Source organism: Miniopterus schreibersii, assembly GCF_964146895.1.
Source record: "Miniopterus schreibersii genome assembly, chromosome: 11".
In the NCBI taxonomy this organism is placed as follows: domain Eukaryota; kingdom Metazoa; phylum Chordata; class Mammalia; order Chiroptera; family Miniopteridae; genus Miniopterus; species Miniopterus schreibersii.
The window spans coordinates 38646311-38660858 of NC_138111.1; the positions used below are offsets into that span (position 1 = coordinate 38646311).

The following is a 14548-nucleotide window of genomic DNA, read 5'->3' on the forward strand; positions in this document are numbered from 1 at the left end:
AAGGAAGGAAGGAAGGAAGGAAGGAAGGAAGGAAGGAACATTGATAGAGAGAAACATCAGCTGGTTGCCTCCTGCACGCATCCGACCTGGGTCTGTGCCCTGACTGGAAATGGAACCTGCCACCTTCTGGTGTGCGGGACAATGGGACAATGCTCCAACTAACAGAGCCACACTGACAGGGCTAGTTTTGCCTGTTTTTGATTTTCATTTAAATGGAATCATACATTATTTCTATTTTGTGTCCAGCTGTTGCTTTTAGTTGGTTTGGGTGACTTGTTTTTGCTCGTCATGAAGTTGTGAGGTTCAGCATTGCTGCTGTGTGCCACACTAATTTATTTCTATCGCTCAGGAGTATTCTATTGTATGTATGTACCACAATTTATTTATTCATTCTATCATTGAGGGCCATTTAATTCCTTTTAATAAAATTGAACAAGTTGCAAGTGAATATTTAACAAATTGTTCTCAGATATAAATCATAGAATAACATATCAGAAGTGAAAAAATAGTTTCCTTCTCTGCACATCCAGTAGCAAAGTTTTGAAAATGTTTTTCCTTCTCCATTATAGCAACACCTAGTGGTCTAACAAGCCTGCAGGTCTGGATGGGAGCAATGACATTTGGAAACAGTGAGCTCAGACAGGATCTAGATGTCCGCTAGAACCACACGACAATGTCTGGGCCCCACCAGAAATCATTTAAATCAGAACCTTTGGCAGGTAGAGCCTAAGACTGGTAGGATATAAAAGCTGCCTACATGATTTTACCTTTCAGCCAAAGCCGAGAACTAATCTAGACTAATGTTTCTCAGATTTTCGCCAAATGTCAGACCCCATGGAGGGCTTGTTCAACCAGATTGCTGGGCTACACGGCGGAGTGTGTTTCAGTAGGTCAGGGGTGAGGCCCAAGAATTCCCATTTCTTTGATTGTTTGATTGACTGATTTTAGGGGGGGGGGAGATACAGAGGAGAGGAACATCGATTTGTTGTTCCATTCATTGGTTGTTTCTTGTATGTGCACTGACTAGGGATGAAACCCTCAACATTGGCTTGTGGGGACGATGCCTAACCAGCTGAGCTATCCAGCCAGGGCAAGAATTTGCATTTGTAACAAGTTCCCAGGTAATGCTGATGCTGATAGTCCAGGGACCACAGGACAAGAACCACTGATCTAGACCAACTCTGTTATTTTAAACAAGGAAAACCTGCAGGCCCGGCAGGACAGAGTGATTTTCTGGAGTCATAGACCCAGTTAGTGAAAAAAGTTATAATTAGAACGAAGCCTCACAATCACTTTCCCTTTCATCTGAAACAAAACTGGATCTCTCTGATTATTATGTCATCTGAAGCTTTGCTAAAAGAGAGACCACTAACACACACACACACGCACGCACGCACGCACGCACATGCACATACACGGTATTTAAGGGGTAGGTGAGGGTAACTCTTTTCTCTAAATCTATTTGCAAAAACCTAAGCATCCTGAGGAAGTGAGATCATGTACACTAGGACCAGGATTTGAACGGGGAGACAGGAGGGATGGGAAAGGCAGGCGATGAGGTTCCTTTGGGCAGCATGAACTCGGACCCCTGCTCAGGAAAGGGTGTACCCGCCTTCCAGCACCCCTCTCAGACCTCCTCTCCTTCAGCTACCTGCCAAAGGCTGAGCTGCTGCCAACCAAATGGGCCACATGGTCACAAGTCACCCATTCAGGAGGCCGATTGTTTCTTCCACATCTCTTTCACAGCACAAAATTTAGCCTGTTCTGCTGTATTTCCCTAGGGCTTCTAAATCTCACCCACATTTGCCCCTTACAATAGAATGTTTCCAAGCAAGGCCAGCTTGTCCCTGCAGTTATGGCCCAAGCCTGAGATTTGGATGACTTTGTGCCCAAGCATCTCTAGTGCCTGTGAGCCCATCCTCCTAGCTGTGCCAAGCACACTGTTATGACAATGCACTTGGGCACTGACCTGCTGAGCCATCTGACCTGCCTTAGTGACACCCTGAACTACCTGCTATCAACACGGTTGAAGAGCTTTGCCTGTGGGGCCAGAGGATCTGTATTTTAAATACACAATGCAAGGGACTCCAGTGGAACCCAGGTCTGGGGACCAAGCGGAAAACTTCATTTATTTATTTTTAATATTTTTAACTCAGGATTCCCATTCTACCAAATGGGAAGAGAGAAGAGAGAAGAAACTACATTGGCCACAGACTTCAGGTGCAGGACATTTGCATATGAGACATAAAAACTGTTTTCTATGGAAAATAACTGATACTGACTCACTTTAAAATAAGAACATGGTAAAGACTTAAAGACTCTCTGATGCGGAGCAAAAAGCATCCAGTCCAGAATGAACAAAAGAACTTAGGGGGAAAACACACCAAAAAGAGGATCTACAATTGATCAAAATGATTCTCCCAATGATAGTGGTTATATCACCATTTTCTTAGGAAGAACCAGGGGTTGATATGAGAATCCATATTATGACTTTGATCATTTGTTATAAAAACAGCTTTCACACTGAAGTAGTAGGTCCACTTAGTCTTCTGTTTCCTACATGAAGTCCCTACTTGAACCACCCCCCCAACCACATTTATTTATTTACACACACACACATATACACATGTACTCAATTACTGGGATCCCACTTTGACTTAAAGGTAATGAAGTCACCTCTTCAAATTCTCAGGGGGGGGTGCTCTCTTCCCCTCCCCAGAGTCATACTGGACATGTCCACAGTACTCCCACCACAGAAGGAAACACATTTCCTCACTTAAAATTTCACACTCACTTACTCTTGAGGCAATGTGTTGGACTACATGCTCTCTACATGTCTTCCAATTCTAAAAATCTGTTCAAACAAAACTGCACACACATGGTTGCTCTAAAAGCTTCATAAGTGATGAAGCAGGTAGCTGGGAGGGGCCGTGGATAGCTATCAGGCTTCGGGCTCCAAGCCTCCATGACTACCAGAGGGATTATTACGTCTCCACACTGTTAATTTCTTAATGTGAAGGATGATATTTTTAAATTGAGAAATATTTATCATATAATATTATATTCATATAAATAAAGCAAACCGCAGGCTAGCAAAAAATATTTCTAAGTTATAGAAATAACATATAAAGGGTTTGTGTGTAGAATAAACATAAAGAACTCAGAACTCAATAATAAAACATTACAATTTTTTAAAAAGGCAAAATATCTGAATAGACATTTCACTAAAGATATACCATTAGCTGATAATCACATGAAAAGATGCTGAGTCACCACATTAGTCACTAGGGACATGTAAATTAAAACCACAATGAGACTGGACACCCACCAAAATGGCAATAATCAAAATGGATTGACAATTACAAGAGTTGGGGGGGGATTCCATCTCCTCAATGTGGAAGCCTCACACACCGATGGTAGGATTGTAAAATTGTGCAGCCACTTTGGAAAACAGTTTGGTAGTCTCCTAAAAATTAAACATAAATATACCATATGATCCAGCCCCCTAACTCCTAGGTATATACACCCATAGAAATGAAAGCATGTCCACACAGACTTCATCTGCAAATGTTCACAACAGCATTATTCATAAGAGCCACAATGTAGAAACAAATAAAATTTGAGTAGGTAAACTTAGTATGTATGTCCACACAATGGAATACTATTCAGCAATGAAAAGAAAACAAAAAGAATAATTAATGAACTGCTGATACATGTGACAACATGGATATATTTCAAAAATGATACGTTGAGTGAAAGAAGCCAGACTTAATGACTATATATTTTATGATTTAATTTATATGAAAGGTTCATAAAAGCAATTTTATAGACAAAGATTAGGTGCTTGGGCTGGGAGTAGGAATGGAGACTGACTAAAACTGAGCATGATAGATCTTTTAAGGTGATGGGAATGTACTAAAACTGGATTGTGGTGATAATTGCACAACTCTGTAAATTTACCAAATTATAAAAATATACCTCAGCATTTAAAAATTATAGAGACAGAATTATCACTACACTGTGGAAATAGCTTTTACAGAATTTTACAGAATTTATAGCACAATGAAGGCTGATACTTTTATTAGCGATTCCCAACCATCCCCGGGCTGAGATCCTTTTTTAACAGAAGAACAGTCACAATCTTGCATATATGAATTGAACCTTTAGTATAAATTGAGGAAATACATCATTTCAAGAATACTGTGAACTCTGTAATAATTTTAATCCAATTTCCATTTAACTAATCACATCTACTGCATATAAAAATGGTAGATAAATATGCAAGACAAATTGCTTATTCAATCTGCTGACGATGCTTAGGGCACATGTGGATTCGTGAGCTTTTTGCAAACAAAGCAGAACCTGAGTTGAAACTCTCTCAAAATCTTTTTGCCTGCTAAAGCAACACTGAACAAAAAAAGCAAAATTACTACCTTAAGTTCAATTCCATGGTGTTTTTTGTCAACGCTGCAGTCAGTTTACAGCTGGGAAAAACATGATTGACTGTCGGACACAGGAATGTCCCCTGTGTGGGCAAATCGTACTTGACAAGTGGATCCTAGAAAAAGAGGAGGTCGTATGGCTGAAACAATAAATACAGAAAAGTAGACTGGTCGGATGCTTGGCCAAACACGTAATGGAGCTGTTTTGTGAATTCCTGTTTTGTCTCCAATCTATCCCTTAGGGTCCATTTCAGTTAAAACCAGTTGCGTCTTCACAATTCGAAAGTGCAAACCTTGTAGTAAATGTTTGTGGCCAGGCAGACAATGTGGCCCCACGTGGCTTCCTTCCCCTGGGGTTTTCATTTTCTGTAGGATATCCTCTCAACTTTACAAACAGTGGCACAGCATCATTAAGTATTTCCAGAACGACCAATTGAGGACTTCCCACATATAAATCAATCACTTAATAGGATCTGAAACGCACTATTCCCATTGCCAAGAAATGGATTCTGAAATTGTTTCCAAATGACTTATAAGAAATACTTGTTTGTTTCGGTAAGTCTTGTTTTTGTCACTGGCCACTGACAGCCACTCACGCTGCACCTGCCTTGTTCAGCTGACAGCTTCAAGTGTTGCGAAGGCGAGAAACATAGGAGACATCTATTTTGAAACAGTGTATAACTGTTCAGTTGAATTTCCAAATAGTATGTTCAGTATGCTTTTGGGTAAAGTATAAAAAAAACACTATTCTCCCAGTGTTTCCAGATATTCTGGACACTCTTTAGTGTATTAATTATTTGTCTAGGCTAAGAATTGGACCTACTGCTTTTAATTTAGAGTACATCACCAGAAAACATACTGTGAGTACTATTTAAAAGTGTAAATAGTTTAAAAGTCAGTTTACCTAATGTTTCCTGTCTTGGTGAACATGCTGTAATATCCTCTGCCAAGGGACGTCAGTTTTGTCCAGTAGGAGACCATCTTTCCTAACTGCAGCCGGTCCTGGCAACCTCCCCAGGGCCAATTCATTTCCTACAACAGCCATTCAGGCTGTTCCCCATGTTATCGTAATTTTTCTTCATAATGGTAAAAGAAAAAACCTCTTGCAGATTAAAGAAAATAAATACCATGAATGGAGCACCTAATATGGGCCAGGAGCTGTACAGATACCGTATTTAATACAGCAATCTTATACCGTAGAGATCACTGTCCTCACTTTGCAGATGTGTAAGGTACACACAAGGTAACCTCACATAGGTAAGGAAATCGAGCCGGGGTCATCCAACCAGTAAGAAGCAGGGTTAGGGTTCAAACACATGTGCCTCCTACACCCCTAGAGCGCCTCTATCTCCTACTCTTCCTGAAGTTAAGGTTTATGTTGCCTTTTCTAAAGGCATGAATTTGGCAACAGTATACTATTAATTTTTTAAATTATTATAATTACTTTTTAACTCAGGTAAAATTTACATAAAGTGAACAAATCCTGTTAAATTTTATATTTCTAGACATTTGTGTAATCATCACCTAGATCAAGATACGGGCAATTCCAGCATTCTGGGTTCCTTCATGCCCCTTCCCGGTCAGTCCACACCCCCAAAGGAAACTGCTATTCTGCTGTCCATCACCATAAATTGGTTTTCATTATTTTTGAACTTTGTATGAATGAGATCATAAAGTATTTAATCTCTTGTATGTGGATTCTTTTGCTCATCATGTCCATGAGGCTCACCAATGGACAGTGTATAAAATGGAAAAGTTCATTTTCCATTGCTTCAAAATAAAAAAGTTAATTTATATATTTCAAGTTGTTTCTAGAAGTTTCAGAAACTTGTTTTTTTAAATATATCTTTAGTGATTTCAGAGAGAAGAATGGAGAGGGCGAGGGAGAGAGAGAAACATCAATGATGAGTTATTGATCGGCTGCCTCCTGCACGCCCCCTACTGGGGATTGAGCCCGTAACCCGGGCATGTGCCCTGCTGGGGAATCTAAGTGCAATCTCCTGGATCCTAGGTTGACGCTCAACCACTAAGCCACGCTGGCCAGACTCAGAAACTTCTAAATCAAATTTTGGTGAAATATTTTATCATCAAACTTCTGTTATATCAGTCAACTTCTTAACACTCAGGACAATTTGTATTTTTATATCTAATATATTTTTAAAACCTTCCACATTAATACCAAATACCAACATGTTTTATGGTAAAGCAAATTATTTCCTTTAAAAGAAAACATTTTTAAGATTATGGAAAAAAAATTTAAAGATAATATAAAACAAAAGTGAAACTTCATGTGTAATTTTATGTAGTGATATCTTTTGAAAGCCTGGTACTTTAATTCCTTAAAAAGTCTTACAGATGAGATTTGGGGATTCATAACTTTTTCCATATGTATAATTACTGACAAAATTGTGGGATTCCTTTGTATACAGCTGAGTAAGTAATCCCAACATATTCCCCTGACTTCATAAGGCTTGACAGTAAAAATTGTGGGAAATGGTCTTGCAACATTCATTACCAACAAATCTGAACATAATGAGTGACAAAGATCTATGCCACAAGTTATACAGAGGATACCTATAATCTTTTTATTTTAAAATTGTAGCTTTTGAATTGGGCAACAATTCAGTACAGGACTAATGTTACAAGGGAAGGAAAAGGCCTAGAAAGAAAGGCATAAAGAAGAAACAGAGGTGTGCACGAGTTAAAGATGTTAAAAATTTCACTTAAGGGGAAAAAAGTTCAGGAGCATAAAACATTTGTAATTTTGCATACATGTGGTTGAATTCATATAGGCTTTAGAGCCACGAAAACTTGCTTTGAATCTCAGATTTATTATTTATTATCTTTTTTATTTGGCAAGTTATTAAGCTTTAGTTTAGTCACCTGAAAAATGGAGAATACTTAGAACACTGCTGTTCACCTTACATGAATATATACACACACACACACACACAGATATATATCAATAAAAAGCAAAAAAAAGTGAACAAGGATATCAAAATATTTATAATTAATGTGAATAGAGAAAGAGATGGATAAGATAGGTAACATGGAATATTTTAACAGAATTAAAATCTATTAAAAAAGAATCAAATGGACATTTTAGAACTGCAAAATTCAGTGTCTGAAGTTAAGAATTTATTAGATAGGTTTAAAAGCAGACTGAACATGTTAATCCTATAATCTGGGAGATAGAATTCAAAGTGCAAAGAAAGGCCAATAGAAAGTATATGAATTGAAGCACAGAAGAAAAAAAAGAATGGAAAAAGAAAGCAGAACACGAGAAAGACTTGGTATAGAGTCAGGGAGTTCCAATAGTAAATGTAATTGGAGTGCTAGAAGGAGAGGCCAGAATAAGAAAAAGTCGTATTTGAAGAAATAATGGCCAACAGTTTTCCAAGTCTGTTTAAGGATGCTGACCAACAGACTGGAGGAGCTCAGAAAACCTCAGGTGGCATAAATAAATTCACACCGTAGAAATCAGTTAAATGCATGAAAACCAAAGATAAAAAAAAAAATCATCTTAAATGCGATCTTACCTCTTAGGACTCTCCAACTTAATCCCTCTCTCCTTTGCTGTTCCTTGAACACACCTGGCACAGTCTTGCTTTAGAGGCCTTGTAGTGGCTGCTCCCTTGGCCTGGAACACTATTCCCCAACATGTCTCTCCAGGCACCTTATTTAAAAACCATAGCCTTCCCACCCCACCCTTGCCCTTAGGCTTCCAATCACACCACCATGCCTTATTTTTTTCTCATAGAACTTTTCACCTTCTAATATATAATTTACTTACTATGTTTACTGCTTATTGTCTGTCTTCACCCACTGAAAGGTTATCTCTGAAAGGATAGGTATCTTTATTTTGTTGACTCCCCAAGTATCTTGAACAGTGCTTTGCACATGTAAGTGCTCAAAGATTATTTGTTGAATGTTAACTATTATATTATTACCATTATTATTCCAAGCCTTCTTAATCACCAAATAACTTGTTTATGTCATGTCCTCCATATAATATAGCTTTATTTACCTTTAGAAATGTTTTTGACATGTGACCCAGTGGGTACTATAGGGCAGTAATTAAATAAAAAGCAGACTTTGGAATCAGATAGCATGGATCTGCAAGTAGCAGGATTCCATATATATACATTATGCATGTGTGTGTGTGTGTGTGTGTGTGTGTGTGTGTGTGTGTGTATCTATATGAAAGTCTTCTTTTGCAGAATATAGGCAAACAACCAAATTGATGTTCATTATTAATTTATACAGACAAACACACTCATAGTAGCAATAATATCAATTGTGTAGTGCTCTTACAGGTTCTAAGTACTTTACATATTAATGCATTTGATCCTTCTATCAACCTCATGGAAACCAAGGCACAGAAAGATTAATTTGTATCAAGTCCTAGAGCTACTAAGTGACCGAGCCATGATTTAGGTCCATGCTGGGTTTCAATGAAAACAACAACAAAAAACTTTTCAGATTAGAAAGGATTAATTCCTAAATAAATAAAAAATGAACTAAATAGTCCTACCTGGCATGGCTCAGTTGGTTGGGCATCGTCCAGTGACCAAAGGATTGCCCGTTCGATTTGGGTCAGGGCACGTGCCCAGGTTGTGGGCTCAATCCCCAGTAGGGGGCATGCAGCAGGCAGCCGCACTCACATCGATATTTCTCTCTCTCTTTCCCTCTTCCTCTCTCTAAAAATCAATAAAAATATATTTTTTAAATGATCTAAATATAACAATTAAATTTAAGTCTGTTAAAAGAAAGAAAAACCTTTGTTAGCACTAAAGAATGAAATGCAGATATTAGTAGATGTCACTAGGTGATGCTGTTTGTTAAATTTCCCTCCTGGCAATCTGAGGAATTATTATTTATTCAGATGGGAAAGAATTTATTCTAGGCCTCATAATAATTTGGTTGTCTCTTTAGACACAAAAGTTACATAGTCCAGGAAATAAACTGATATGCAAACAAGTAAGCAACACAAATTGGAAAAGAAACTTTTGGTAAGATTGCAAACTTAGAGTATTGAGACTTCCACCTAATGAACATGGTATCTCTCTCTCCACTTATTTTTCTCTATTTTTGCCTTCATTTTCTTTAATGTCTTGATAATATTTTATATTTTGCCGACAGAGTTCTTGAGCATTTAAAAAAATTATTTCTGGTTAACGTATTTTTTATGCCACTGTAATGTTATCTGTGTATTTACTTTTTTATGTTGAAGTTTAAAAAAAATTTTTTTTGCTATTGATTGATTTTTAGAGAGAGAGAGAAACATCAATTTGTTGTTCCACTTACTTCTGCATTCATTGGTTGCTTCTTGTATGTGCCCTGACTGGGGACTGAACCCACAACCTTGGCGTATCTAACCAATTGAGCTATCCAGCCAGGGTCTATGCTGAAATATTTTAAATTGACATTATAACTTAAATACTAAATATTTGTAATTATTTTATTAAACCATCCATATATATTTTATGCCGTTTTCTTTTCTTTTTTAAAATATATCTTTATTGATTTCAGAGAGAGGAAAGGAGAGAGAGAGATAGAAACATCAATGATGAGAGAGTCATTGGGGATCGAGCCCACAACCCGGGCATGTGCCCTGACCGGGAATCGAACCCCGATCGCCTGGATCCTAGGTAGACACTCAACCGCTGAGCCATGCCCGGCCGGGCTATGCAGTTTTCTGTATGTTTATTTCACAAAAGAAAAAAGGTTGGAAATGTGATGATGTATATAAAAATAATTTTTTAAAAACTGCTATATACTTGTTAAACATTATTATTAAAAAAATTAACTTTTTGCTTTATAAAGCAGCCAAACATTAAGTAAGGGGGCTTTTGTTAATGTGGGTCATTTACTTGAGATAAATTTATCAAAAGGTACATACTGAGGATCAATTTTTGAGACTAGCAATAATGTCACCTGATTTTTTCCATGAGATATTTCTTACGAAACCATCAATTCTGAATCTTGTTTACTTTGATATTAGGTAGTATATTCTAAATAATTCCCATGAACTGCATTATGATACCTCAATGCTCATTTTGGCCAATATTCTAGCATATGCTACTTAAAAATTTACTGTAAGAAAACTCTGTATAAATTTTATAATTGTTCAAATATACACAATTTATATTCTCTATGTAAAAATGTTGTCATTTTCTATAGGTTATTTCAAATTCTTTATAGGATTTCACAGAATTTTTTTGTAAAACCCTCAAAGTCAAAAGTTGTTCAGAATTTCATGTTTTCACACTGACTTTTAATATATTAATCTATTTGATTGCCCTCTTCTTCTGAGTCATCTAAATCAATATCAAAATCTAAATCATCATTTTCTTCTTCTTTTCTTCTGAGGCTTCTTCTACAGTTGGAATGTGGGTTATTTTCAGTGTTTTCTGTCTTTTCTGTCTCTTTATTAAACCTAAAGATGGAAGGAAAAATTTCTCTTTATTTCTCAGGCTTTCACTATTTAACTGTGTAGACTGAAAAGAACTTTACACTACATTTCCTGATTAACAGAAGCCTAATGAAATAAGTATAAAGAAAAAGATCCTTAAAGACTAATTTAAGATCCAATGAATTATAATAGTGTTGTCAATAAAATAGGCTCAAAGAAATTTAACACATGATGTCCATTAAAGAAAAGTAGTAACATAATAAGGAACTTTTTTGTAATGAATAATGAATATGAACCTCATGGATAAATATTTTAATTTCCTAAAATTATAAAGTTTCACTTTTATTGAAATGATAAATTAAGACTTTTTCCTGTTAGGTAGAAAAAGTCTGCATTAGTGTGATATACTGTAACTTAAGACTCACAGAGCTAATGAACGTTTCCTTAAATAAAATTCACTTATCAATTATTGAAAGAGTAAAGTCCAAACATAAAAGAAATACTCACGGAGTAACAATGTCTTCTTTCTTTCCACATTTTGCACAAACTTCGAGTTCACAGGCACATGGTCTACACATTATGTGGTAAGAGTCCTTTACTGTCTTTTGTAAACATTTAACACTAAAAGTGGAAAATGAAATCAAACATTAGTATTTTTACTAATTACCTAGGATTTATTTGATAAAATGAGGAAGTACACCTAAACGCATATACAAAAAGCCTAAAAAACTCCTAGATTTCAATCTCAGATATTTATCTTATGTAACTTTACATTAAATAAAGCATTTAACAGTTTACAGATGTATTTGAGATTTATCTACTTTCTTAAAGCCTTAAAAAAAAAAGTTAGCTGCAAATAGTAACAGTCTTACTTCTTCCTTTCCAACTTGGATGCCCTTTATTTCTCTGGCCAGGACTTCCAATACTATGTTGAATAAAGGTGGTAACAGTGGGTATCTTAGAGGAAAAGCTTTTAGCCTTCCACTGTTGGAATATGATGTTGGCTGTGCCTTCTCATATATGGCATTGAAGTGCTTTCCCTCTTTAACCACTTTGTTGAGAATTTTTATCATAAATGGATGTCAGACTTTATCAAATGCTTTTTCTGCATCTATTAAGATAATCATATGATTTTTATTTTTCATTCTGTTAATGCGGTGTATTAAATTGATTGATCTGTAGATGATAAACTATCCTTGAAATAAATCCCACTTGATTATGGTATAGGATCCTTTTAATGTACTGTTCAATTTGGTTTGCTAATATTTTGTTGAAGATTTCTGCATTTATATTAATCAGGAATATTGGACTGTAATTTTCTTTTCTCGTGGCATTCTTGTCTAGTTCTAGCATCAGTAATGCAGGCCTTGTAAAATGGGTTTGGGAGTGTTTCCTCCTCTTCTATTTTATGGAAGAGTCAAGAAAGGTTGGTATTAATTTTCTTTGAATGTTTGGCAGAATTCACCAGTAAAGCTCTCTGATCCTGCACTTTTGCTTGTTGGGAGTTTTTGATGACTGATTCAATCCCCTTACTAGTAATCAATCTATACAGACTTTCTTTTTCTTAATCGTTCAACTTGGTAGGTTTTATGTTTCTAGGAATTTATCCATTTCTTCTAGGCTGTCAAATTTGTTGGTGTAATGTTCATAGTAGTTTCTTGTGATTCTTTATGTTTCTGTGGTATCAGCTATAACATTCTCTTTCATTTCTGATTTTATTTATTTGAGTCCTCTTTTAGCTAAAGACCTGTCAATTCTGTTTTTGTTTTTAACTAACCAGGCTTATTGATATTTTCTATTGTCTTTTTAGTTTCTATTTCATTTATTTCCACTCTGATCTATGTTAATTCCTTCTTTCTAATAACTTTGTACTTTTCTTCTTCTTTCTCTGATTCCTTGAGGTGTAAAGTTAGGTTGTTTGTTTCTTGATGTAAGCAGTTATTGCTGTGAACTTCTCTCTTAGAACAGTTTTTGTTGCATCCCAGTGTTTTGGTATAGTTCCATTTTCATTTGTCTCGGGGTATTTTTTTTTTTATTTCTCTCAGATTTCTTCTTTGACCCATTGGTTCTTCAGTAGCATGTTGCCTATTCTCCACAAATTATTCTAGTTTTCTTCTTGTAACTGATTTCTAGTTTCATGCCACTGTGATTGCAAAAGATGCTTGATACAATTTTAATCTTAAATTTTTACCACTTGTTTTGAGGACTAACATATGACTTATCCTGGGCAATAATCCATGTGCGCTTGAGAATAATGTATACTCTGTTGCTTTAGGATAGAATGTTCTATATATATCTGTATAATATTGTTAAAATGCCTATTATACCTAGAGCAATATACAGATTCAATGCAATCCCTATCAAAATCTCGATGACATTTTTCACAGAAATAAAACAAACAATCCTAAAATTTGTATGCAACCACAAAAGACCTCACATAGCCAGAGCAATATTGAGGCATCATTCTCCCTGATTTCAATGCATAAATAAGTGGAACAACAAATCTGTTTCTCTTTCTCTCTGTCTCTCTTCCCCACCCCTTTCCTCTCTCTCTAAAATTTAATTTAAAAAAAGAAGTTAAAAAAAAAAAGAATGTAAAAAGAACACCCCAATGAATGGAAGTAAACATTTGCAAGTCGTATCTGATAAGGGACTTATATCTTGAATATATAAAGAACTCATAATTCACTAATAAAAAGATATAACTCAATTAAAAATAAGCAAAACATCTACATTGACATTTCCCAAAAAAGATACATAAATGGCAAATAAGCATATGAAAAGATGCTCAGCATCATTAGCCACCAGGGAAATATAAATCAAAACCACAATGAGATACCACCTCACATCCACTAGGATGATTACCATCAGAAAGAAGAGCAATAACAAGTGTTAGTAAGAATGTGGAGTAATTGGAATTCCTGTATTGCTCCTGGGAAATAAAAAGGTGAGGTCATTTTTGAAAATAATTCGGCAGTTCCTCAAAAGCTTAAATATAGAATTATCAAATAACCCAGGAATTCCACTTTTAAATATATCCAAGAATTGAAAAATCTATTTGCACACAAAAAACTTGTTCACAAAATATTCATAGCAGCATTATTTGTAATAACCAAAAAAAGTGGAAACAATCCAAATGTTCATCAATTGATGAATGGATAAATAAGATGTACAGCTATACAATGGAATATTATTTAGTAATAAAAAAGAATTAAGTACAGATAAATATTACAGTGTGCTTGAAAAAATTATGCTAAGTGGAAAAAGTCACAAAGACTACATATTATATGATTTTGTTTAAATCAAATGTCCAAAATGAGTAAATCTACAGAGACAAAAGGCAAGGGGTGGGGAGCTGTCTGGGGGAAAATAGAGATTGGTTGCTATGAGTATGGGTTTCTTTCCGAGATAACAAAAATGTTCAAAAACTGATTCTTGTGATTGTTGCACAGCTCTGTGATACACTAAAAGCCACTGAATTGTACCCTTCAAATGGATGAACAATACAGTACATGGATTAAATCTTAATAAAGCTGTTTTTAAAAAGTCAAATGGAAATGTTAGAATTAAGAAAAACATGGAATGAATGATGTAAGATATAAGAAACCCTCTTTAAACATAAATATATTGATAGTTAAGTAGAACAAGAAAAAAATGCAAACACTAACCAAAAGAAAGTATATTAACATGA

At 35.6% G+C, this 14548-nt stretch overlaps 1 protein-coding gene across 3 annotated transcripts in view; it reads right to left on the reverse strand.

Annotated features, from left to right (window-relative positions):
* Positions 1 to 14548, reverse strand: part of LOC308563738 (uncharacterized protein C9orf85) — a 57552-nt gene that overhangs the window by 2457 nt on the left and 40547 nt on the right. Inside the window, exons 3-4 of one of the 3 annotated variants that reach the window (XM_081151143.1) lie at positions 11365 to 11478; positions 8683 to 10881 (exon numbers count right to left, since the gene is read on the reverse strand). The exons of 1 other annotated variant lie outside the window; for it this stretch is intronic. In XM_081151143.1, coding sequence (XP_081007269.1) covers positions 10728 to 10881; positions 11365 to 11478 — 268 coding nt within the window. In that variant the 3' untranslated portion in view covers positions 8683 to 10727. Of the gene's footprint in view, positions 1 to 8682; positions 10882 to 11360; positions 11479 to 14548 lie in introns of those variants that run through there. One more of the 3 variants, XM_081151144.1, reaches the window with a different exon arrangement.